Source organism: Gobio gobio, assembly GCF_949357685.1.
Source record: "Gobio gobio genome assembly, chromosome: 1".
NCBI lineage: Eukaryota > Metazoa > Chordata > Actinopteri > Cypriniformes > Gobionidae > Gobio > Gobio gobio.
The window spans coordinates 50,473,584-50,500,238 of NC_137097.1; the positions used below are offsets into that span (position 1 = coordinate 50,473,584).

Below are 26,655 nucleotides of genomic sequence, written 5' to 3' on the forward strand. Positions count from 1 at the left end.
GCCCTTGTTTTACCTGAGGGGAAATATATTACGCGTATTCTCATCTGCATCATTTCACGGAAATAATCTGTCCAGCAGTATTGTGCCATAATTATTTTTTGTGTGTGTGCGAGCACGCCACACTTGTTTATAATCAACAACAAACCTCTAAAACACACGGACGCGCGCGCGCGCGCGCGCCACACACACACACACACACACACACACAGGCTGACGGTTACTGGAGTGATTTATATCAACGCCTACCTTTCTTTGGCGTGTGCTTGCGGAAGAGCCGTTACCTGGTTACAGGGGAGTGATGGAGCATTGAGTAATGTAATGTTCCGTACTCCACAGACAAGAGAGTTTCTCTCTCGCTCGCCGAGTCAAGCCACCACGCGCTTTTCCTGCAGCATCTCCGGAGCGCGCAACCACAGCGTGTCCAGGAAAAACGGTTTAACCTCTGAATTAAGTAAAAAATATCTCCACGAAGAGTCTCTAGCTTGTCATATTACCAATTGTAAGGACCAAGTTGGCCGACACATATTGGTTTAAGGTAGGAAACTTTGCAAAGCGCATTTTTTTGGGATATAATCTTTGTTCAGTGTATAAAGAGTTATGGATTTTCATTCTATTTAAAGCTATTCAAAACAATAAATAATAGGAAATTGACTAATATAGATAAGTGCTGTGTGATGACAGATTCTATACTTCAGGGCTTATTCGTGACTGCAGTAAACACTGTTGTTTTCTCTGTCAGTGTTAAAGGGATAGCAAGACAGGTGAAGCGCAGGTGCTGTTTACACTAATTAGTGCCATTAGAGCGTTAATGTTACTTGGTAACGTCTTAGTAAAGTCTTCGATTCATATAGTAAAATATGTCTTGTAGGCAAGGATGATTATAGGCTATGTAAATATTTTGTAATTATGCTTAATGTTCTGGGGTTTCAATGCAAGGGATTTCAGTGATATGATCATTGTTCCTTCATGGTGTGAACAGCATGGCAATTCTTAATCCAGTTTTACTTATCCAGATGTTTAAATAATAATAATAACTATATATATATATACACTTCTAAATTGCATACCCAAGTTTATTTGTGCAAACATCTGAGAACTGAACCAGTCAAAAGTTTGGAAGCATTATTTTTTTTTTTATGTTTTTGAAAGAAGTCTCTTATGCCCAGCTATCCTGCATTTATTTGATCAAAAATACATAAAAAACGCTAATGTTCGGAAATATTATTACAATTTTAAATATTGGTTTTCTTTTTTTAATATACTTAAAATGCAATTTATTGCCGTGATGCAAAGCTGAATTTTCATCAGCATTACTCCAGTCTTCAGTGTCACATGATCCTTCAGAAATCATTCTAATATTATGCTGATTTGATACTCAGTTATTATTAATGTTGGAAACAGTTGTGCTGCTTAATATTTTTTGGGAACCTGCGATACTTTTTTCAGGATTCATTGATAAATACAAATCTAAAAAGAACAGCATTTATTAAAAATATAAATCTTTTTTTATGTAAAATAGAAATCTTCTCTAATAATATAAATCTTTGCTATCACTTTTTAGCAATTTAAGATCCTTACTGAATAAAAGTATTAATTTCTTTCAAAAAAATAGAAAGAACAAAAATGACTGACCCCAAACTTGATTATCTTTTTAAAACTTTTTCTTAATCAAAGAATCCTGAAAAAAGTTTCACAGGTTATAAAAAAAATATTAAGCAGCACAACTGTTTCCAACCTTGATAATAAATCAACATATTAGAATGATTTCTGAAGTGACACTGCTTTGCATAACATAAATAAATTATATTTTAAAGTATTAAAAGAGGATATACTTTAATAATTTTTCACAATACTTGTATTTTTGATCAAATAAATGCAACTTGATGAGCATAAGAGACTTCTTTCAAAAGCATGCTTTCACTCAGTAGCTGGTTTAACAATGTTTGGTTTGTAGTAATTGATATTTAAAAATACAGAAATTGTATTTGCTACTTGATACAAAAAAAAAAGTTTAATCTTTTCCCCCCTACAGAACATGCTTGAATGGTTGAGCTTGATGTGTGCAATCAACACTACAATTTGTATCAAACTTAAAGGAACGCCACTATTTTTGAAAATAGGCTCATTTTCCAACTCCCCTATTTAAACATTTGAGTTTTACCGTTTTCGAATCCATTCTGCCGATCTCCGGGTCTGGCGTAGCACTTTTAGCATAGCTTAGGATAGATCATTGAATCTGATTAGACCGTTAGCATCTCACTCAAAAATTGACAAAAGAGTTTAGATATTTTTCCTATTTAAAACTTGACTCTTCTGTAGTTACATCATGTACTAAGACCGACAGAAAATTAAAGTTGCGATTTTCTAGGCCGATATGGCTAGGAATACTCTAATTTCTGTAATAATCAAGGAACTTTGCTGCCGTACCATCGGTGCAGCAGGCGCAATGATATTACGCAGCGCCGGAGCATTTAGGGGTGTGGTTCCCCAGCACACTCCCTGTGCAAGCAGGTTGTCACGTTGGTTATGTTGACGGAAGTGTAATTACAGAAGAGTCAAGTTTTAAATAGACATTTAACATTTTTGACATTTTTGAGCGAGATGCTAACGGTCTAATCAGATTCAGTGATCTATGCTAAGCTATGCTAAAAGTGCTACCGGCAGATCTGGAGACGCTGAATGGATTCGAAAACGGTAAAACTCAACTGTTTAACTCTAGGGGAGTTGGAAAATTAGCCTTTTTTTTTTAAGTGATGTGGTCCTTTAAGAAAAATTTCATTTAATTTTCTCTTTTCACTCCATACTGTAAAAAACATTGTATTTGTACCTCTAATGCTTCAAAGGTAATGCGACAGCCCTATCTGTGGAACCATATCCTTAAATTCTTACATTTGGTCCCCCAAATCATGAATATGAGATTACATATGAGGTTGAGTCTGGCATTGAGCTGCACTACTAATACTAATGCAGTAACAGAAGCCCTAACTCAAAAATCCTACCGAGTGCAAGCAAAGAAGATCGCACCTTTTGCTCTAGGAGAAAACTGAACTCATGGCTATGGCAACAGTCAGTGCTGTTCACAGACGAAACCTGCTAAGAAAGACAGGGATACTAGCCAGTGAACCAAGAGAACCAGCCAGTACGATTCTCAAACAAGATGTGTCAGTTTTGACAGCCTATAGTGTAACTGGTGAACTGGCTCTGCTTGCATGGAGCATTTGAGAACATCTTGACCAGTATCTTTCACAGACTAATAATTCCAAATATTAGCATTGCAAATGTTTATTGCTGCTTAAATGGACGTCTTTTTTATAGTCTTCTGTCCTATTAAAGATTACATTTTGTGGTTTTGCCTGGCCTCCAAGCGGGTATATATCTGTAGTCTGTCTTCTACATGAATAAAACAGAGAGAGACTGATTGAAAAAAAGAATAAGAGAGAGAGAGAGAGAGACAGGATGAGAGTGGGAGGGTAGGAGCAATAAATATGTGCCCTCCTCCACTGCCTAATTAACAGCTCCTAGTCCTGTTCCCCTTTAGCTGACAGTCATGACAGCCTGTCTCTTCAAATCCAATGGTCTCCAAATATGCCTGTTCATTCGACAAGTCTGTGTGGAGCATAAGTTCTTGACATGTTTCTTATCAATACCAGAAGATTTGCACATTCTTGCACTGTTGTATGTTGCATGTTCTGATGTAATCTGATCTGCTGACTCTCACAAACATGTCTGGGTGCATCGAGTGTGTTAGTGTTTTATGTTTTATTTTTACCCAGAACATGTCAGCGCCTCTGTCAGTAGCCTTTCGACTTTTCGCAGTGAGTGTTACTGTGTGAGGAACAGTGGGACTGCATTGTCTCATCAAATGCCTCTCTCCATCCCAACATTGCTCCAACTGTTCCACCCACATGCAGCACACACTTTACCATCTATCATATAGAAAGTAAGTATAGCAGACTAATAGCACACTAATAGCACACAATTTTTTTTTTGCTGGCAGAGATTTTTTTTTTTTTAAATGTGCTTCCAACGTGTGAAAAGTAGGGCTTTCAATGTAACATGTTAATTTAGTTATTAATCAAGGATACTTGGAAAAAAGAACCGAAAAACTACGGAGAGAGGCATTTGTTGAAATAACCACAAAAAAACATAACTCCTTCCAGGATAGCCAGGAACCTTGGAGTTGTGATTGATGATCAGTTAAACTTCACTGATCATATACTACAATGGCCCGGTCCTGCAGATTTGCATTATAAAACATTAGGAAGATTAGACCCTTCCTATCAGAGCAGGCCACACAACTCCTCGCCCAAGCTCTTGTTCTCTCCAGACTGGACTATTGTAATGCTCTCTTAGCTGGCCTTCCGGCATGCACTATCAAACCTTTGCAACTGATCCAGAATGCAGCAGCGAGGGTGGTCTTCAACGAGCCTAAGAAAGTGCACGTCACGCCTCTCTTCATCAGTTTGCACTGGCTGCCAATAGCCGCTCGCATCAAATTCAAGGCACTGGTGTTTGCCTACAAGACAACCACTGGCTCTGCTCCAATATACCTAAACTCACTTGTTCAGACCAAGCGGCAACCTCCCGCAGTTTCTCTTGAAGCCAATACGGAAGTTACTTAAACTGCAATTCATTGACTGGCCACAGGCTCCAGAAGGGAGCAGAATCTCATTGAGCCCCATGTTAAAGTGCCCAACTTTACAGCAGAAAAAAACATGTTTACAGCCTTGTACAAATTGTGGTTTTGATCATATGGCTAATTTTTCCCTTCATGACAACTGTGAGGGGGGTGAATTTTTTATAACTCATTTGTTTACATTATATAAAGCCTTAAAGTTATGTATAATTAAGGGTTTGGCCCCTTTGAGTGACAGGTGGATAGCCATTTATCTGCTGTCTGTTACTCATCGCGTCACCTCAGCTCCACCCACGTCCCGCCTCTTTGCCCATTTTCTATTATCCGGGAGTGACGCGCGATGACGCTCATCCCTACTTTACGCTTCAAAACTGCTCTTCAGAATCCTATGGGTGACGTCACGGACACTACGCCCATATTTTTTTACAGTCTATGGTTCAGACTTATGCGCCCTCCAGAAGCTTTCGTTCTGCGAGTGAAACTCGTGGTGCCATCCCAAAGAGGCACAAATTGCTCTCACAGACCTTTTCCTGGACCGTTCCCACCTTGTGGAACGACCTGCCAATTTCAATTTGAGTAGCTGAGTCTGTAGCCATTTTCAAAAAACATCTAAAAACACATATTTTCCAGCAGCACCTGACCAATTAGGGCTAGCATTTGCCTATTCTATTCGTTTTCTTAAAAAAATTATCAAATAAAAAACTTGCTATGTGTACTGTGCTAAACTAAATGAGACTTGTTACAGTACTTGCATACTGTTGCCCCTTGTTAGTCTGATTGCTTCTGTTGCTCTCCTCATTTGTAAGTCGCTTTGGATAAAAGCGTCTGCTAAATGAATAAATGTAAATGTAAAAACAGTAATAATAATAATAATTTGTTACATTTATATAGCACTTTTCTAGGTACTCAAAGCACTTTACATATAGAAGGGGGGAATCTCCTCAACCACCACCAATGTGCAGCATCCACCTGGATGATGCGACGGCAGCCATATTGCACCAAAACGCCCACCACACACCAGCTGATTGGTGGAGAGGAGACAGAGTGATGAAGCCAGTCATATATGGGGATGATTAGGAGGCCATGACGGACAGAGGCCAATGGGCAAATTTGGCCAGGATGCCGGGGTTACACCCCTATTCTTTATCGAAGGACATCCTGGGATTTTTAATGACCACAGAGAGTCAGGACCTCCTTCGGATGAGACATTAACACCATAAATGATACTCCCTGACCCATAATGAGGTATTTTCCTACCATCAAAGCAATCTAAACTACTTACTATAGGCCAGTGACAGGATTTGCTTATTCTCAGAGAGGGACAAATAATGCAAAGAGTCGGACGTCAGCTCTCGATGTTAAAAAAGCTTTTAAAAAACGATTGAATGTCTTTCTATGTCTTCAAAGGAAAGCTTGAATGTATGGCGAGATTGTTTCAGACAGGTTCAAGATATCTGATGCTATCAACAAAGCAACTAATCAGATCAGCTTAGGGTGGCAAAGTAAGCAGGTGGATTTGATCTGTTGATACGGAGTCATTTTTGTTTGAGGTCTGTGTGACTTTTGTAGTCTTTAATGTTTTAAGTCTGCAGCATTTCATGGGAGATAAGGGTGTTGTTTGTTGGTGAGCTCTGAGGGGAGGTTTCAAATATTTGAGAGATCAGTTTAGAAACAGTCTGACAGGCATGAGCAGTGAATGCGTGGCCCATAAGATCTAACTGAACCAGCCTGCAGGGCTGTGATATAATCTCTCTCAGGACTTGTAGCAATCAGTTACCACAGCTTTGGGGTAGAAATTAAAAATAAATATGGTTCAGTCACATGAAACTCTAGAGGGTGCACACTGATAGGTTCTTTAAATTAAATCTGCAAGGAATCACATCATTACTGCATGGCACAAGCTGATTGGCCTCTGCTCATCTTGCAACCAATAAGATTTTCATTGTTTGCCGTAAGGTAGTCCTGCAGCGCTCTATCAGAAGCCTGTTTTCCACTGAGGCTGAACAGTTCTAAGAATAGGAAGGAACGGTTCCAGTTGTATTTCCACTTTAGCCTGGTACAGTATAGCACGATAACATACTGTTCTCGTCCCGGTTGCTGGTAGAATGCGTGTAATGACAGAGCAAATCAGGATTAGTCACTTGACTGTTTCTTGGCTACCAATTTCTCTGTAGCTGGCTAAATGCACTATTTTCAACCCATTCACACTCCCAAGGCGTCAAAATCCGAAGCATGGTCAAGTGCCTTCCGTGTCACATCGAAGACGCTAAAGTCACCCCTAGGCGTCACTATATTAACACACTGGGTGCTCCATTAATTTCAGTTGTTTACCCAATGCGTCAGATCAAGACGCATGTTATTCTTTGCATTTGTAAAAGCAGACATGATTTTATTCATATTTTATTCATATTTAAAGGTTACTTTTATATTTTGGAGCAGCTAACCCAACTCCTACCCTAAACCTACCCACTCCTAAACAATAAAAAACACATAACAGGCAAATACAAGTACAGTCACATCTATTTATTGCAAAAACTGACCAAAATCAGTATAAAAGTATTAACTCATGTTGAATTCAAAGACGCTGATCGCTTTTGGGGATTTCCTTCACACAAATCAATCACTTGGCCTCGGAATATTTGTACTTTTTGAATAAATTGTGCATGCAGTCGTATCTGCCTGTTATATCTGTGTTTTATATGTCACACAACATGGGTTACATGTTAAAACGTGTCTAGATAGCGTAAATAAAATTATGCTGGCTGATTAAATTGAGAATCACAGTCTTATGCTGCGTTCACACCAAACGCGAATTGAGCGTCAAAATCGCGTCTACCGCGTCTAGTTTCACGCGCGAACATTTTGAATGCATTCGCGCGTCCGCGGCGAATTGGACGCGCGTAGAAATCGAGCGTTTGAAGCGAAATTGACGCGCGTTCAAGGCACTCCAGGAGAAATATGTCATAAAACACCACTCTGCCTCTTTTCATTTTCATTAAACATATATATTAAGCATTAATAGCCACACAAATGTGGTCCAGGCAACTCCTACATTATCTTCCCTACATGTATATTTAAATATCCTTAAAATATAAAGTTATGAAACTTCTCTTTGCCCTCAGTCAAAACGATTTGGCAGACAACAAATTATAGATTCATGAGAGCAAAGATCGGCCGTTAGATCTACACAAAACGAACCACTACAGGACATCAGAGCCAGCGGCAGACGCCAGAAGGACTGGCCGAGGAAAGGCTGCCTTCGCCGGGGTTATGAGCAGTGATTGCCCGCGGTGATCGCCTGGATCTCACAACTCCAAAAACACAAGATAATTTTTTTTTAAATAGGCGCTCTCTTTATAAATAAACCACAGACTTGAGCTTTAAACAATTACATTCCCACCTGAAAGAGTCTTAAAACTACATTTTGTGACACAATACTACTATTTTTAATTTATGCAGGGTTTCTCATACACGTCACTTTACCACTTGACAGCATCAAGCAGGCTCCTGATTGGTTAACGCGGCGCGAATTGACGGCAAAGTTCAAATTTTTCAACTCGGGCGTCAGACGCGAATTCGCTTCAAACACGTGAATGCACAAAAGCACCATTCGCGTGTAATGCGCGTATCGCGCAAGACGCTCAATTCGCGCGAATTGGACGCGCGAATGAGGCGGATTCGCGTCCTTCGCGCCGCGCGTAACGCGCCTTCCGCGCCGCGGGACCACCAGACGCGCGTCAACGCGCCTTTCCATTGACTTAACATTGAAATCACTCGCGCCAGACGCTCAATTCGCGATTGGTGTGAACGCAGCATAACATGTCACAATGGCAAAATCATAACCCAATATATGATCATCATGACGATAATGTTCCCATGCCCAACGCGTCTGTGTATGATGCCAAAGGTTTCTCATTGAAATGAATGGACCACTCAGCACGTCGATATAGTGACGCCTAGGGGTACCTTTAGCGTCTTTATTGTGACGCGGAAAGCACTTGACCATGCTTTGGACTTTGACACCTTGGGAGTGAGAACGGGTTGCTATTTTACACGTCGTAAAAAATTAATTAGTAATAAAATTAAAAGAAACAGAAAACAAATGATCACCCTCTATAACGCCGCCAATATTTACATCTCATATCATCTGTAAACTCTTGCTTTACCAAGACAACAACTGACACATTCGTATTACATTCTATAGAGATTCGTCATCAGCCCCACAGTGGAAAATGAAACCATATCCATACCGTTTAAGCAAAGAAAACAGTTTGAAAAGTGGCTGTAATTCCTTAGAAACACTCCCTTCCCCAGCTCCACCTGCCTAGATCTGCTACGGGATTTATGTATGTTATGCAGCAGCAGCATATCTTACAGAAACATGTTTGTGTATATATTAGCAGAGTGTCCATACTTGATGTGCAGCAGCAGCAGCGTAGTATGTCTAGTCCACCAAACTGAATACATTAACATCGCAATATTCTATAACATGCCAGAACTATTCAGAGAGTTGTCATGATTGTAGTAACAGCATATACAGGTGCTGGTCAAATAATTAGAATATCATCAAAAAGTTGATTTATTTCACTAATTCCATTCAAAAAGTGAAACTTGTATATTATATTCATTCATTACACACAGACATAGATATATTTCAAACGTTTTTTTAATTTTAATATTGATGATTATAATAGACAACTAAGGAAAATCCCAAATTCAGTATCTCAGAAAATTAGAATATTGTGAAAAGGTTCAATATTGAAGACACCTGGTGCCACACTCTAATCAGCTAATTAACTCGAAACACCTGCAAAGGCCTTTAATGGTGTCTCAGTCTAGTTCTGTAGGCAACACAATCATGGGGAAGACTGCTGACTTGACAGTTGACCAAAAGACGACAATTGACACCTTGCACAAGGAGGGCAAGACACAAAAGGTCATTGCAAAAAAGGCTGGCTGTTCACAGAGCTCTGTGTCCAAGCACATTAATAGAAAGGCGAAGGGAAGGAAAAGATGTGGTAGAAAAAAGTGTACAAGCAATAAGGATAACTGCACCCTGGAGAGGATTGTGAAACAAAACCCATTCAAAAATGTGGGAGATTCACAAAGACTGGACTGCAGCTGGAGTCAGTGCTTCAAGAACCACTACGCACAGACGTATGCAAGACATGGGTTTCAGCTGTCGCATTCCTTGTGTCAAGCCACTCTTGAACAACAGACAGCGTCAGAAGCGTCTCACCTGTGCTAAAGACAAAAAGGAAAAAAAGTGGTCCAAAGTTATGTTCTCTGATGAAAGTAAATTTTGCATTTCCTTTGGAAATCAGGGTCCCAGAGTCTGGAGGAAGAGAGGAGAGGCACACAATCCACGTTGCTTGAGGTCCAGTGTGAAGTTTCCACAGTCAGTGATGGTTTGGGGTGCCATGTCATCTGCTTGTGTTGGTCCACTGTGTTTTCTGAGGTCCAACGTCAACGCAGCCGTATACCAGGAAGTTTTAGAGCACTTTATGCTTCTTGCTGCTGACCAACTTTATGGAGATGCAGATTTAATTTTCCAACAGGACTTGGCACCTTTTGGCTCTCATAACACCTGAGCAGTGCCACAGACTGATCGACTCTATGCCACGCCGCATTGCTGCAGTAATTCAGGCAAAAGGAGCCCCAATTAAGTATTGAGTGCTGTACATGCTCATACTTTACATGTTCATACTTTTCAGTTGGCCAAGATTTCTAAAAATCCTTTCTTATTAGTGTTAATTTCGTCAGACGAGACGAGACTAAATATGTTTGTTAACGACCTTTTTTTCCATGACGAAGACGAGACGATGACGAGACCGCACCAATGTCCAAAAACACTGACTAAGACTAAATTAACATGCATTATTGTTGACGAAAAAGGAAGAGACTAAAATGTTTTGCATAAAATAAAAACTAAGATAAAATCTCTCTTCATTTTCGTCTACAATTGTCTCTACTTTTTCATCATGAGATGAATATTCAGCTGTTCAAAATATTCCGAAAGAGTTCCCGCTGTTGCTCGAGTAGGTTACAGGTCTCTCATACTCCTCCTGTCATCTCGGGGGGCACGCGTGGTCACGTGGTTCCCGGAGCGCTCAACACTTCTAGCGCTGTGTCAGTGTATGTGAATGGCTTAAGCCGCGCAAGTTACACAACAGCTTCACTATACAGGTGTTTGCAGCAATTTTTGGTAAACCGTACAGCATAGTGTGCGTCAGCCACATTTACAGTATCATTTTATTAGGGAGAGTGGTAGAGATGCAACATTGTTAACATTAATATTAATGTTTTTCTTGTATTTAACCCTCAGGTATTCCTTACTAATTAAGTCACACTTATACTCATTGGTGGTCAAATGTGACCATACACCTTAACTATTTTAAAAATAAATAGCCTATATTTTAATTCAATAATATTTATTGAATAGTTTGAGGAGATCTTTTGGTACTAAATACTATTTGTGCAATACTTATGGTCCATTAATGACCACTTAAATTTTTTTTTTATTTTTATTATTTATATTACAATTAGTGTGTTAATTAAGGTTAAAATAGAGAATTCCACTGCAAAGAGGTAAATTAGAGCCATTTTGTGGCTGGAAAAATACAAAAATTCACTTGTAATGCCATTACCCACTGGGTGCCTGTATGGCTCTTTAATAATACACATGTAGTCTAGTTGCTCAAAAAAGTATTGCAGATCATAACTGCTTACTTATTTGTGAAATTTTGAAATGTTAATAATAGTGAATAGTAAAGAATGCAAGCAAATATAATATAACGTATTGTTCCTTATATGTACAGTAGGCTATATACATATGAATTCATACTGAATCAAGATCGAAATCAATATTTGTGCCCATCGTCTCATGAGCTAATGCTGATTTTAGGCATCTATGCTGTAAATCAACCAGTTAGCTATGGTGTTGTTGCACATTATGCAGGTTATATATATTTTATGTAACTTATTTTGCCACAAAATATATTGAGTTTTCCTTTGACTAAAGCTAGACTAAAATGACTAGACTTTTGGTCGACTAAAACTTGACTAAGATACCTTGAGTTGTCTTTTGACTAAAACTAGACTAAAATGACAAGACTTTTAGTCGAAACTTTTAGTTAAAAATAGGTGACAAAATTAACACTACTTTGTATTGGTCTTAAGTAATATTCTAATTTTATGAGATACTGAATGTGGGATTTTCCTTAGTTGTCTGTTATAATAATCAAAATTAAAAGAAATAAACATTTAAAATATATCAGTCAATATATGTGTAATGAATGAATATAATATACAAGTTTCACTTTTTGAATGGAATTAGTGAAATAAATCAACTTTTTGATGATATTCTAATTATATGACCAGCACCTGTATATATAGTAACAGTAATAAATTATATCAATGGTTCCTTTCAAAAACCTTCCAATGCTGAATCAAAATCCAATATCCAATCCAAGTACCATCTACAAAAAACAAGGTTCTCTCTCATTTTAAAAAATTGAGAGAATTGCCATCTCTTTGAGCAAGGACTGTGCTCAACATATACAATTTGATCAATATCTTATATTTGGTTAATATCCTTTTATCATATTTATGCTCTGCTCTACAATATTTTATTCGCTAGAAATTGCTCTGTGTGAGTCTTTATAAAATAGTTTTAAAATCCATACCTAGGCAATTCGAATAACAGGAAAAGTCACAGAAATGCAGTCCAAAAAGTATGGTAACACTGCATGGTGTTTTCACTTAAAGGAATAATTCACTCAAAAATTATAATTCTGTCATAATTTACTCACCCTCATATAATTTCAAACCTGAATGACTGACTTGCTGCTGTGGAACGCAAAATTTGAATTTTTTGAAAATCTTGAAAATACATTTCAGTCTGTTTGGTCACACATGCTTCATACATACTCTGCTTTTATATAATAAAAAGTTGATAATCACACAAAAAAACAGTCCTATAAAAACACGTTTGAAATGGCATGAAGGTGAGTAAATGATGATAGAATTTTCATTTTTGGGTAAACTATTCTTTTAAGGACATGCTGGATCATGAATTTATGTGCAATTCAAGGCCTCCTGGCTGGTTCGAGTAGCAAAGGATGATGGGATAGCTCCCAGATGGAAGGCTCCTGCTGCTCATCAGCACAAACACAGACTTTAGCTGTAAATGTGCTGCAAACCTTCAACAAGTGTTATGTGATCTACTTTAATATGAATAAATTCATGCCTGTGGTGGTGACAAACACAGCGTAGATTTACATGCATAACAATGCCAGAACCCAGAGACACTGAGTGTTTTAACAGATCATGTCACCAGCAGTCTGAATTGCATGAGAATGGTCTCTTTACATGTGCCAATTTTTTTTAATAAGAAATGCAAACAAGATGGAATGAAAACACTAATTACCAATGCATTTCCCCTGACACATAAAAGAAACATAGTTGGAGAGAGAGCGCATTTAACACAAGTGAAATCATCCTCCTCATCATAGGTGTGTTATAATTGCGGTTCTAGGACTCAAACATGTTTCATTTATGAGACGGATATGTACAACTAAATACTATTATGTGATTGAATCTGGCTAACTTCACCACAGAGCAGATTTACTGCTGATATGCAGCAAGGGCCGGTGATCTGATTAGCTGATGGAAACATAAAAGAACATTTAAAACCGAACATAATGCACTGGGACGCAAAGGTGACACCACAGCAGATGTTTATAAAACATTCATAGGTGATCTTTAGTAATATTCATCAGACTTTCCTCAGCAGTTTTGTTTTTCACCGTTAGGGAGATCACATCTCCGTAACTGGGTCCATTACCATTCTTTTCATGTAATTAATAATAAATAAAAAAAATGATCAAATTCTTATTAATCTCAAGAAGACAGCAGTAAAGTCAAAGGGTTTTTAATTTTAGATATTACATTACCTTCTTTCTTCAATTGGTGTTGCATGCATAAGATGTAGTCTCCAACAATTTTTTTAAACATTGTTGAAATAAATTGAGTTGTTTCCACTTTATTTTGCATCACCGAAGCTATTTTCTGTGAATGTGTGAGACTTCTGATTCATTAGCTGCTATAGGTATATAAATAAGAATACCAAAGTGCAGTAAACAATTTTCACTATAAATCAGTGTTATGCATGTTAAAAATAAGGTATAAAAAACCATGTGTACTTTAATCTTTCATATTTCAGTGTTGATCAAAACAATATTGTTGTAAAGTTTATGCATAACATGACACAACGACATCAAAAACTTTTTCAAACTTAATACAAGCTCATTTTTATCCTACAACATGAGATGCCATGTTAGTCTCTCACTGTCTGTATAATGCATGTGCATCTGTTTGGGAATTGGAAATGTTCTTTATAAATGAGGCAGCATCCAGCAGAGCTGTCGTTTTTTTGGAAAAATGCAAATAGAAATATTTGTAAATATTTTAATTGTCACATTGTGCATGTATGCAAAACTAGGAAACTGATCTTGTTTACACTGATGCAGGTTTGCACGTCAAAGTTTCTTTTATCAGATCAGTAGTTTCTGTTAATTTAATATTAGTTCTGCTTTTCTTCTAATTTATTTGAGATAAATTCGTATCTGCTTAAATTAGTCATATCTATTGTTGTGAAGTGAATTAAGTGAATTCATCTCCATTTTATTTGGGCAAACCAATCAAATCCTCACAAATGGGGCCGATTATAATAATGAAATGTAAACTCATAATTTCCCAATACAGAGGTTAGGTAATTCTACACCATTCTTTTTGTTTTCTTTTCTTTTTTCCAGAGTTACATTGACTGTATGTGTGAGTCTTGTGTACTGCTTAGAGCATAATCCTGATTGTCTGAACTGAAAAATGGTGACAGAAAAGTTCACATCAGATTGGTTTCGGCTTCTATTGCACATTGTAATAAATGTGATTTAATGTTTCTATTTTTAAATGGCACTTTTAAAATCTTATCTAGTTGTCTGAAATCTTAATCTTATCTATCTGAAAGATTTGTTTAAATTAGTCAATGATTGATGAAAAATATGATATTACTTACAAAAATACTTCATTACTTATGAAAAAAGGTAAGGTGTTGTAGCCTGACAAGCCAGACCCACATCAAGATGTTGGGTCTGGGAACTCGCCATTGGCAGGGCTCAATCCGAGAGGCGGGATAAACGGTTGTCTTTCAAATTCCCTCTGCACGCAATAGGATATCGCTACAACCAACCAGAGCAACGAAGAAGGTGAAGTGGAGCTAGTTGAGAGATTAAACTTTTGCCATATCCGGTCAGCAAACCTCCGAACACATCTTCCTTTCTTAAGAATGACTTCAGGTGCCGTTCTTTGTTCTTTTCTCAAAGAAAAGCTTAACTCCAAGTCTTCCAGAGTTGCGGCCAAAGCCGATTTGAAAGGTCGCTGTTCGCCAGCTTCTTTGTTTACAAGAAGCACGCGGAACCGCGGCAACTCTGCTGTCATTATGTTAAGCCCGCCCACCGACTCTATACACGATGTGATTGGCCTGACCAGAGTTTGGTTTTTCCAGCTCGCAAGCCAACGGAGAGTTGCTAGACGACCCTGGCTGCAAATTAGATTTGCTGCCGCTAGGGTGCGAATAGATTTCTAGGCTAAAGGTGTTGACCTCAAAGAGAGAGAGAATTTCAGTGCAAATACTGGCAAGACTGGCATCAAAGAGAGACCAAGGCAATGTCAATGAACTATCCCTTTAATATTGCAAATGTTAATTTCAATTAGTAAAATTTGCAATCAAATTATTATTACAGGTGGTAATGCCGTTTTGATGATCCCCTCCCATTAATCAGTGAAGCTGCAAGTTTCATGTGACCGTTTGAGGTCACAGTACACACACCACCTTCTGCAGTCTTAGGAACATTTGCAGTTTCATTGGTATTACATCATCTGCTTTGAAAGCTAGCGGCACATATAACATGTATCGAATCAAATTACTGCTAATGCTTTTCGCTTTGTTCGTGCCACGTGTCTGACAATGCCGTTGCGAGACCCCCTTAAAATCTGCAATTAGCCGTCTGCACCCTTGAAATCTGTGATTAGATGATCTCTCTTCACGTTAGCTAAAAACAGCAGCCGCAGTAAAGTCTCTGAGGTTATTTCACTCCGAATCAATGTCTCGGGTCATTAAACTAATTTTGACGTTTGTTACATTTCTGTGCTCCTCATATCAGTTGATGTTCAGCTCTAAATTTATGAAAAGTAACACTTTAAACATGTATCTATGGATCCGACCGCTTAAAACCAATTAGGATCAGTTACTGATTCGATTAAGTGGCCATCACATTCATGCATACAACGGAGATGTCTGTGATTGGTTATCGCTGCAAGAGAACATGCATAAAACATTTTGGAATAATGATAGTAGATGTAAATGGAATTCTGTAATTGACAATTTTAGTAATTAGTTAATTGTGAAAATTATATTAATTGTCTAGCCCTAGTGCATTGAGTCAAGCATCTCTCTAAACAAATTGACGAGATAAGATTGTCTCTTTCACTAATTGGTAGTATACAAATGTCATTGTTCTCATCTAGCAGTTGTCCCTGGAGCAAATGCCATATATCAGATGAACCATTAAATGGATGAATGGCTCCCATGAGGCAGTGGGTGAGAGAAGACAGATTAAAGTGAGCACTCGTTCAAACAATACTGACCTCACTGAGCAGAGCGGGCCTCTGTCTACAAAGCAATGAGATGGAAGGAGAGGAGAGGAGAAAAGGACAGGGAGATGGGCACAGTTGAATGATGAATTATGCATTGCTCTCACCATTGTCCATAACCTTTCAAAAAAGTTTCTTCCTCAGTTTAGAAAAATATTATATATTCAGCTTGTCACACTCCATTTCAACAATGTAGATTGTTGAATAGACAATAAATGGTGGACATCAAATCGTAAACAAAATCTACTATTACTAGTAAGTGTTTATTTGCGTTGCTACAAAATCAGCCTGTGGTGCAATGTCATTATAAATCATATAAAGACGTATAACGTTTTTTTTCCCCTGTCTGCATGTCTGATTCATCCATGTAACTTTAAAAGAACCAATTAACTTTAAAAATACTGCAAAAAGCGCTGCTTGCACACTTAGTCAATTGAAATCAATCATTTGATCATCTGAGAAGTTTTTTAAGCAAAACTGGAGCCAGAAAAATGTTTTTGATGGTTTGGATAGCTATTTAATCATGAAGGTTATGCGCGTGAAGCTGTATGAATGTCAGGGACTTAAAAGATCACAGCCTTTCTTCTCTTGCTTTTATCTCTTTTCACTTATTATTCTCTTTGTTTGACTTGCACTTTTATTCTTTTCTACATTCATTTCCCTCGTTTCAACATGGCACTGCATACTACTTTCATCGGTTTTGGGGGACAAATCTTTGTAACTCTATAGATATTTTTAGAATGATTTAACGTCAAGACTTTATTCTGAAATGTTTCAAAATATCGTTTTCTGCGTTCAATGGCAGGGAGCTTCAAAGAATGAAACACAGAAATTGTCAATGCATCTTTTATACATCCAAAATCAAAACAATTTTAAAAAGGTTGTCTAATATACAATGAGTTCTTGATGGTATCCAGTGTCTCCAATTTTCATCTAGAAACTTAATTCATGGTCATATCTCAGCCCAGATTACATTAAACCTCTATATAGAGCATGATGATGGAAGTTCTTCTCTGCATGTTTTCCCGTGTCTCTCTGTATGAGTGCTACAGTGGTCCAGAGTCAATTTATCTTCTATTCTCTGCTTCTAGCTGTAATTGGGAAGGAGAGAGAGAAATTAAATAGAAATGGAGAGAGGCATGTATGAATATCTAACCAGGTTTTTCTATTTCAACAAAGAGATGTGGAACATGCATCACTTGATCCAACTTACTCTCATCTCTTAATGTTAAACACTATACAGGATACATAGGTAAATATAAAGGGGTTTAGCCAAACATAAAAAAATATGTCATTTACTCACCCTTATCTTGTTCCAAACCTGTATGCATTTCTTTCTTGAGTGAATGATGAGAGAATTTTCACTTTTGAGTGAACTAGCCTTTTAAGCTAACCAAGGTCAGTACATATCTTCAGAATACACATGCAGCACGTGCCACGTGCATTGACAGACTGTGAATGGGCTTCTAATCATCTGCTCAGTCAGTTCTGAGTCCCAGTGTGCATGATCGCTAATAAAATGTCAGTTATTAGTCTTGGTGCATAAGCCACATATGGGAGTGCACAGAGTTTGAACTGTCTGAAGAGAGATTGAACCCAAGACTAGCCAAATATAAACATCCCTGCGGAGTCAGTCTTGTTGCCGTTGCCATCACTGAAATTGTTTCCTGTCTGACCCTTTATTTTTAATAATGTTTTACTATTCCCAACATAGCAAACATTGCTTCTGTTGGATCATGCTTCAATTTAGAATTTAATTGTCACTGTGCTTATTTGTTTTTCCATATTTCAAGTATATGCAGTGCTAATGTTTTGTAACGCTTCCATTCTAATGGTTCAGCAAGGTTCTGCTGACTTAGACTTTTCTCTACTGAGCATCACACATACACGAGATAATTGGCATGCCTGATTGCCTAAGGGACAAAAATAACACCATCCAAAACCCTGTGAGCCGTGTGAGTGTTTTTATGATGAAATGTCCTCTGCAATCCCTTTTCATGTAATTTGACCATGCAGTGTTTAGTCCAGTCTCAACCAGGGCACTTCTGGAAAGTAACTTTCAAGGTGTAGCCTAAAACCTTGAATTATATGGTAATGCATAATTATATATCACAGAGCCGTAACTACCATAGGCATGGAGGGGGACAATTGCCCCACAGTTTAACAACCCACAGTAACATACAGTGAAGCAACTCATTTTAATGTAATTTCACCATTTTGGATTGAAAATATGCTATCAATTAAAAGATGATGTCATTCATAACTAAATGTGATGAGACAAGAAAGGTTTTTTCAAACAAGAGTGAATGTGCATATATTTTTAAATAAAATGTTGTTTGCAAAGAGTTTTAATGGATTACATCTAGGCTATTCTTTATTCCCTTAAATCCCTTTTAATCCTTTAATTATTTAATTTCTTTAAATAAGAATACCTCCCACACCCTGAAAAAAAGACCCCAATGTCCAAGACATGGTTACGGCCTTGATATATCATCATGACCATTATATATAATAATATTAATTAAAATAATAATAATAAATTATATTTTTATATGTAATATATCTGATTTAACTAACATGTAAAAAAACACTCAAATCAAGGTCCTCAACATGTAAACTGAACATATTTCTTACTCTGATGAAAATGCACCACTGAACACTCTCATATTCCACTGCAGCACAGAGGTCTGTGTGGACCAATTTTCCCACTACTCCAAGTTTCATTCAACACCTGCCCACTCCTGCGGTGCCATACACGCATTCCCTGCTTACAATGAATTTAACCCTGTCTGGTCCTGCTTACTTTACGTCTCATTACAGCAATCCTGCATTTCCCCCCTTGTGTCACATTTTCCCATTTATCAAATAACTTGTGAGATGCATAAATAATTTAATTTCACTTTGATTTAATCAAATTTGTATCATTTTTCAAAATAATGTCCAAAAGACATAATAGTAATCATTTAGTGTTCTTTTATGATATAATTGTAATCATTTAGGGTACATTTTCTTTGTAAAAATTTTTTTTTACCCTATTTTAACGATGTAAGCGCATGGTCTAAAGCGCACGGCGCAAGTGCACTTAGGGTGTGTCCGAATCCACTTTTGCTAGTTTAACGACGGGAAAAATGGTTGGCGCGTCTGTCGCATGGTCTAAAAGGGTTGTCCCTATTCTCTTAATGAGTAATGGGTGTGTTTTGGGCATTACGTGCAGTAAACCAATCTCATTCCCTTTAAAATCCAGTTGGGCTTGCACAATGGCGGATTGACTATTTACATGGTGGAATATAGACACCCTCAACGAGTATTGCCACGATTGGTTAAATATGTAGCCAATTTTATTTGTCATTACTGCAAATAGGTCATTCTGATACATGCAATGACTATCCATTATGACATGAAGGCATCTTTATGTACACAATAATAATCTTTTACATTGTAATCCTTTTATTTTTCATATTTAAAAATGTTTGTGTGCTGTTGCGCATCCGTGTGTGTAATAAGCAGAGTGTACGCACATTGGGCCTCATTCATGAAATACGAGCAGAATGAATTTGTGTGTAAATCGTTCGTAAAGCCGCTCTGACGTAAATTTTCGGATTCACGAAAATGTTCGTATTTTCAAAATGTTAGTTGGTACAAAAGAAATGTACACCTGCTCCCTACCACGTGTAAATGGTGTGTAAAACATTTGAACCTTCTAATTTAGGCAAACTGATGACATTGCATTTTGATGCACTATGTACCATAATAATAATTCAAGAGTTAATTTTTTTTTTACTGTTCAACGTTGGGTAATAGTCTATGGGTAATAGGCAGCGCTCGTCACTGTCACTTTTTTACCCGGCCGTCCAATCACAGTGGAGGAGGGGCGGGACAAAAACTATACCGACCAATCATCCCACTTGTACACTGACTGAACAACAATAATGGAGAAGTTAATACTATAATAATAGTATTTGCTCATATATTTATGAAAGTTTCATGAAGGAGGCCCATTGTTCCATTCACCTATAGGCGCATATTACTAAAGCGCCCTTTAACACAAAAAATACTGCGCTATTGACCAGGTTTCAGTTGGTCAACGGCACAGTCGATTTCAGTTGCCTCAAAATAGCAACGCACCAACAATGTGCCTGAACCTCATTTTCACACCAGCAAATGCAATTGCTATTTAAACAACGTGGTGCAGGACTGCGTTGGGCTGAAACTAGCAAAAAACACTTGCATCGTGCCTGGCTCCGCATTGTGCCGGGTGTATGATAGAGCCCTAAATCTCAAAACAGATTTCATGTTTAAATAAAATTTCAAAAGGCTTCGTTGTCATGTCTGGCATCAAATAAATGTGGTCCTTTGAATATTGTCTTAGGTCTTGAGGTCAGAAATGTTGAGAACCGCTGATCTAGTCTATGTTTTCACTTGGTAAGCTAGATTCAGATTTGCAAAAAACAGTGTGAAACAATCTTGCTAACAATGGTGCTTTTGTCTGTAGATTATGCATTATTGAATGTGAGAGTGCATTGAGAGAAAAATGATAGTTTGTGGTTGTTCTCTGTGCAGGACAATGGCCCCCAGCTGAAGGCAGTGACGGCAAGAGGGTGAGATGGAGCTGACCTCAGTAGACGCCTCTGCTGCGCTGGGCTTATGGGGCAACAGCTCCATTCCTGGTTTCCTCTTTAACGAGAGCGTTCTCAATGACACCTGTATCCTCAATGCTTCAAACTGCACCAATGAGACAGATCCGGGGAACCGAGCAGGAACGAGCATGGCAGGAATCCTCATCCCTCTCATTTACATAATCGTCTGCGTCGTCGGCCTGGGAGGAAACTCTCTGGTCATTCACATCGTCCTGCACTACTCCAAGACGGAGTCGGTGACCAACATCTATATCCTGAATCTAGCTATAGCCGATGAACTCTTTATGCTGGGCCTTCCATTCCTCGCCGTGCAGAATGCCATGCACTCCTGGCCCTTCGGCTCATTCACATGCAGGTTGGTCATGACCGTCGACGGCATTAACCAGTTTACCAGTATTTTCTGCCTCACCGTAATGAGCATCGATCGCTACCTGGCCGTGGTTCATCCTATTCGGTCCTCTAAATGGAGGCGTCCGAAGGTGGCCAAGGCTGTAAATGGAACAATCTGGGCTGTCTCCTTTTTGGTGGTCTTGCCTGTGGTGATTTTTGCAAATGTGCAACGGGAAGGAGGAATCTGCAACATCATATGGCCAGAGCCAGCCAACATCTGGGGAGCAGCATTTATCATTTACACCTCCACAGTAGGCTTTTTCTGTCCTTTGCTAGTCATCTGCATGTGCTATCTCCTCATTGTGATCAAGATACGCAGCTCGGGAAAGAAGGTTCATGCCACGTCAACCAAAAGGCGGAAGTCAGAGCGAAAGGTCACGCGAATGGTGGTGATAGTGGTGGCTGTGTTCGTTTTCTGCTGGATGCCGTTTTACGCCCTCAACATTATAAACCTGGTGGAATCGCTCCGTGACGAGCCGCAGGGCCTGCATCTTTTCGTAGTGGTATTGTCTTATGCTAACAGCTGCGCTAACCCTATTGTTTACGGCTTCCTTTCGGACAACTTCAAGCGGGGTTTCCGGAAGGCCCTATGTCGCTCATCTCGAAGGGTTGAGAACCACGAGCCCACCGAGCAGCAGCAGCAGCATCAAGAGGAACGTAGAAGAGTGCTGATGCCCAGGGAAAGCCTTAGAAAAGCAGTGAGAGACGAAGAGGATGAGGAAGATGAAGAGTACAGGGAGGAAGTGACAGAGATGACGGAAATTTGCAGGATTACTCAGAATGGAAACGGAAGCGGACAAGCTGAAAGTACCCGAGCGCTTTTCTTAGAGCGACCCTCGGGTACAGGGGTTTCTGAGACATGTTCGCCAGACAGGAGAGGCACAGGTGGGGATGCTGTTGGTAAAGGACCGGGATTTGGACCTGCTGCAACCTTGCTGAACGGGAATAAAAATGGGAATGTGAAAACGCTGCCAGAGGAACCGGTGGAAAAGAACACCTCACTGGAGATCAGCTACTTGTAAACTTGCGATTCGTGTCAGCTGGAAAAATAGTATTATTGTACATGCCTCCCTGAGATCTGTTCAGTTTGTAGTTATTTTCTCTCCTGGAGTCTATCAATTCATCTTAATGTCTGAGTTTACTATGATATTTCCTACTAGTAATTAGACTTAATGATATGGAAGTGTACAATTTTTAAACAGAATATAAAAAAAAAAAACTGCTTTATTTATAGGACTTGGTAAATCAAAACAAGGGTTTTCAGCAGCATTCTATGGTATCAGAACCTAAATGGGACCAGCACCATAACATGTGAAGCATCTATGTGCCTTTTTATAAATTTATTTAGGAGATTTACTCAATGCAAGGAATCCATGGCTACGACTGGGCACTAGATCACTAAGTACATTTACATGGACTTTCGCTTGATTATAACTGTGCATGTAAACATACTTAGTGAGACTTGTAGCATATTAATATAACACAAATTCCTACGTCAGATTGTAGTTTTCTGTAAATACATTTTGTATGCGCTTTTTGCCTTACTTGTAAAAGTATTCTACACTAATTGAATTCTGTTGCAAACAGGTTTTCAAATTCAATTGAAACGCATTGTTATATTATAGAGTTTTGTGCTGTCTATCAGTTGTGTTCTTGTTTATTGCAAAAAAATTTTTAAAGCAGCACTAGGTAACTTTTCAACCTTCATAATATATTTTCAAGACTCTTGTGATGATACATCGACTTACAATTGGTTGAATGACACGTCTGCCATAGCCTGACGGGGTCTGTATCATTTTAAATTGTACTTTTAAACTTCGGGTTTCGGGTAGTAACCCGAGAACAAAAAGAACTACAAAATTTGACTGCTTTACGGCATATACCTCACTTCCACCACCACCACCACTTCCTTAAATTCGGACGTGCGAGCCTGAGCCCAACTATCGTTTGTTTGCCGGATGTTATAGTCATGGCCGAAGCAGCACAGAAAAATAAGAGAGCAAAGGTTTTGTCGGAGGAAAGCAAAAAGAGGAAACAAGAAAGTGATCGGATTAAAGGCAGGACGAGGATCAACATTGGGCCAGCGTTTGCTCGTTGGCATGAGCTGAAGGAGGAGGGGCTACATTCTTGCAAGTAAATACATAAGACGTACAAAATCATATTTTAGGATACCTAACATGTCTGTGATATTTGTTTATTTGTCTTACCTCAAGCTATAATGCAAATCGATTTTTCAAATTTGCAGATTCATCTATGGTAGCTTGATATTATAATATTGACGATATATGGTTATTACCTACCACTCAAACATTGAACTGAAGTATCATATAGATTCTGTAAAACGGTAACCAATAGACTAGGCTACTATAATGACGCTGGCTTGTAAACGTGAGCATCGCGATCATTTGGCGTTTGAAAAAATAAAACCCATGAAATTATATTCATATGACATGCTGAAGCATATGCCACCGTACCTGGGATGAAGACATTCCACACGCGACGCAAGCAGAACACCTGCATGTGAACTCCGGCAGTGTTCAGGGCTATCATAGTTGTCATGTCAACAAATGCACGTGCGATGCATCCACTGATGTAAGATGACAAGTGTTTACGACAGTAGTAGAGGACAATACTGTTTCCCAACTGTAGGGGGACCCCGAGAGCAAAACCTACCTAGTGCTGCTTTAAATATTACACAAATATTCAACATGACATGATCATCGACCCTACAACTGAATGTTCATTATCTAGATTATCATCTATTTATGATATATTATACTCAACTATTTATGATATATTATTTTACTGTTAATGCATCACTGTTGGACTACCCAATGTTTAATCCCCGCCCAACCACACTTTTACCCATCCCACCCAAAAAGACAAACATACACTCTCAGGTCATTGTTTACTCACCCCCAAGTAATTCCAAACTCATATGCCTTTCAAAATGAGACTTTTCGGTCTGACCGACATTTAAGTTGTTCACTGATAATTGCTGTTCACACAAAGTCATCATATGACTATCCTAAGACTTGGAATATAGACCATGTCATATAGATTATATTTATGATACTTTTTAGTGTATTTTGTCATCAGTTTTGGAGTTTGAAAGACATTGCAACTGCAATTGCATGGAAAAGAGCTGTGTGGCGATTCTTCTAATAGTCTCTTTTGTGTTCTAACGAAAATATAACGACATGCAAGTTTAGAACAGCAGGGTGAACAAATAATTATAAAAAATAAAAAAAAGAACACCATGTCTTTGAGCCTGACCTTAGGACCATTGGGTTTATCCAACACCAGCTAAAGAGGTTTAAGTGCCTCCAATTATAATGTCATTTATGCTCTAATTCCACACATATGCTAAACAAACATTACAATTCCACAGTGTCCCTTCCCAGCACTGTAATATGCTTATTTGACATTCAGATACCCTTTTCTGAGTGTTATAAATAAATGTTAACTATTGAGATCATAGCAAGCACTAACATATCAACTACACTCCCCAGCGCCCTACGCCACCTCCTCCTACGCACTGGCTTACACTCAGATGGGTTTGGAGGCGTATAGAAAGCCATTGCAGATGCATTATGGAGAGAGAGAAAACTATCACCATTTCCATAATGACTCTGTGGATTTCACAGCTTTCGTTCAGAGCTGATTGTTTAAATATTAAAAAAAGAATGTGTAAAAAGCTGTGGGACAATGTTATTCTGCTGGTTATTTTTTAATTGTTGTGCTATGTGACATTTATTGCACACTGTGTTTACTATCGACCCGCTCAGAGAAGCTGCCGTTTGTGGCTGTGGGAAGAAAGGCGCCCATCCTGTGACCTTATGATTGGACCGTTCTCCATATCTAAATGAATCTCTGTGATTCACTGGACGCTTGACACCCACCGGGGCCCACCCACACATGATATGGATGCACAAAGAGGCAAATAATGCTGAAGGCTGCTTGTGAGCGCTGTGATATTATTCATTTCTTGGCGCAGACTTGTATGGGCCTCTTGTGCAAACAAAGCCATTTGCTCAAGGATAAAAATACATAGGTGCCCATGTGTCCTTAGTCAGTGTACTTTATCATTTTTATGAGTGCAATTTTTTTTCTGTAACACCAAATCTATATCTTCTGTTAGTTTCAGCTCTTAAAAGTATATAAAACATTCTTCACTGAAGGGTTATTCATTTTAAATTGTTTAAATGTTTGAAATATGTTAGTACATGAACGCAGATGCATCTTGCAATGAAAGCTCGATTTCACACAAGTACATGTTGCATTCTCAGCGTTGCCACAAGAGGTGCTATAGAGGCATTTTTGTTGGGCAAAACCTAGAAACGACTTAGCATTTTATCACTTCTAATTTTAATGGGTTTTTGGTTAAACGCATGAAATAAGGTATGTGGTTAACACAAGCTGAAGATGTTTTTTCGTTTTGTTCTACAACATAAATATACATCAGTAATACCCCCTTGTGATTCTGTTAAAACTTTTACTTGTATTGAAAACAAGTGGCAACCTAAAGGTTGTTGGGGACATTAAACATCATCATCATGCCGAACAGGTAAGCTCATCTACTTACTAGTCCACTTTCATAGCCTCATTGGGTTTATAACCATACTACTTTTTTAAATAAAGACTAAAAGATTTGTCAGAAGCTTTGTGGTATGACTTAAGTCATGCGACTGTGGTTTAGTTTATTATAGCAGGCCTACGTTAAGCTTACAATTTTATTTAGGATTCAAAATTAATAAAAGTTGTGTGTGTTTGTTGAGATTATTGTGACGAACAAAACATGTAAGAATCAAACTTTTGTTGGTCACAGAGCTTATTTTCTGCAATAATCCAAAAGCCAATGAAAAAATACTATTAAAGTTAGTATATGTATACCACTTACAAGAATAATAACACATTCGGTTTAATGTCATTGACACCTGAATGTAATTCTTTCCCCCTTGAGGTTTGTTAAGAGAGAAATTTTGTGGCAAAAAAGGACATTGTCAGTTGTTTAGTGGTGTGTGAAATCAAAACCCAAACAGAAGTCACTTTCAAACCAAGCAGCATTCTGTTGGTCAATGCAGTGAATTTCAGCTTGATCCCATTACGAAAATCTTTCGTCTTCAATAAGCTAAATTCTCCCTCACATGGATTCCTATTACTGGATTTTGCCTTCGAACATTCGTCAAACAACATGTGACACATTCGTCTGCGTTCATGTACTATAAGCTAAAATGTTCTCTTTGAATTGTTTTGCTAACACTGAAGGGTGTATTTTGT

At 38.4% G+C, this 26,655-nt stretch overlaps 1 protein-coding gene across 1 annotated transcript; it reads left to right on the forward strand.

Annotated features, from left to right (window-relative positions):
• Positions 1–358: 358 nt before the first annotated feature.
• LOC307138043 (somatostatin receptor 3) lies at positions 359–25,045 on the forward strand. The gene is made up of 2 exons (XM_079836155.1): positions 359–535; positions 20,909–25,045. Exon 2 carries the CDS (start codon positions 20,952–20,954, stop codon positions 22,395–22,397), a length of 1,446 nt encoding a protein of 481 aa, XP_079692281.1. The 5' UTR covers positions 359–535; positions 20,909–20,951; the 3' UTR covers positions 22,398–25,045.
• The last annotated feature ends 1,610 nt before the right edge of the window (positions 25,046–26,655 follow it).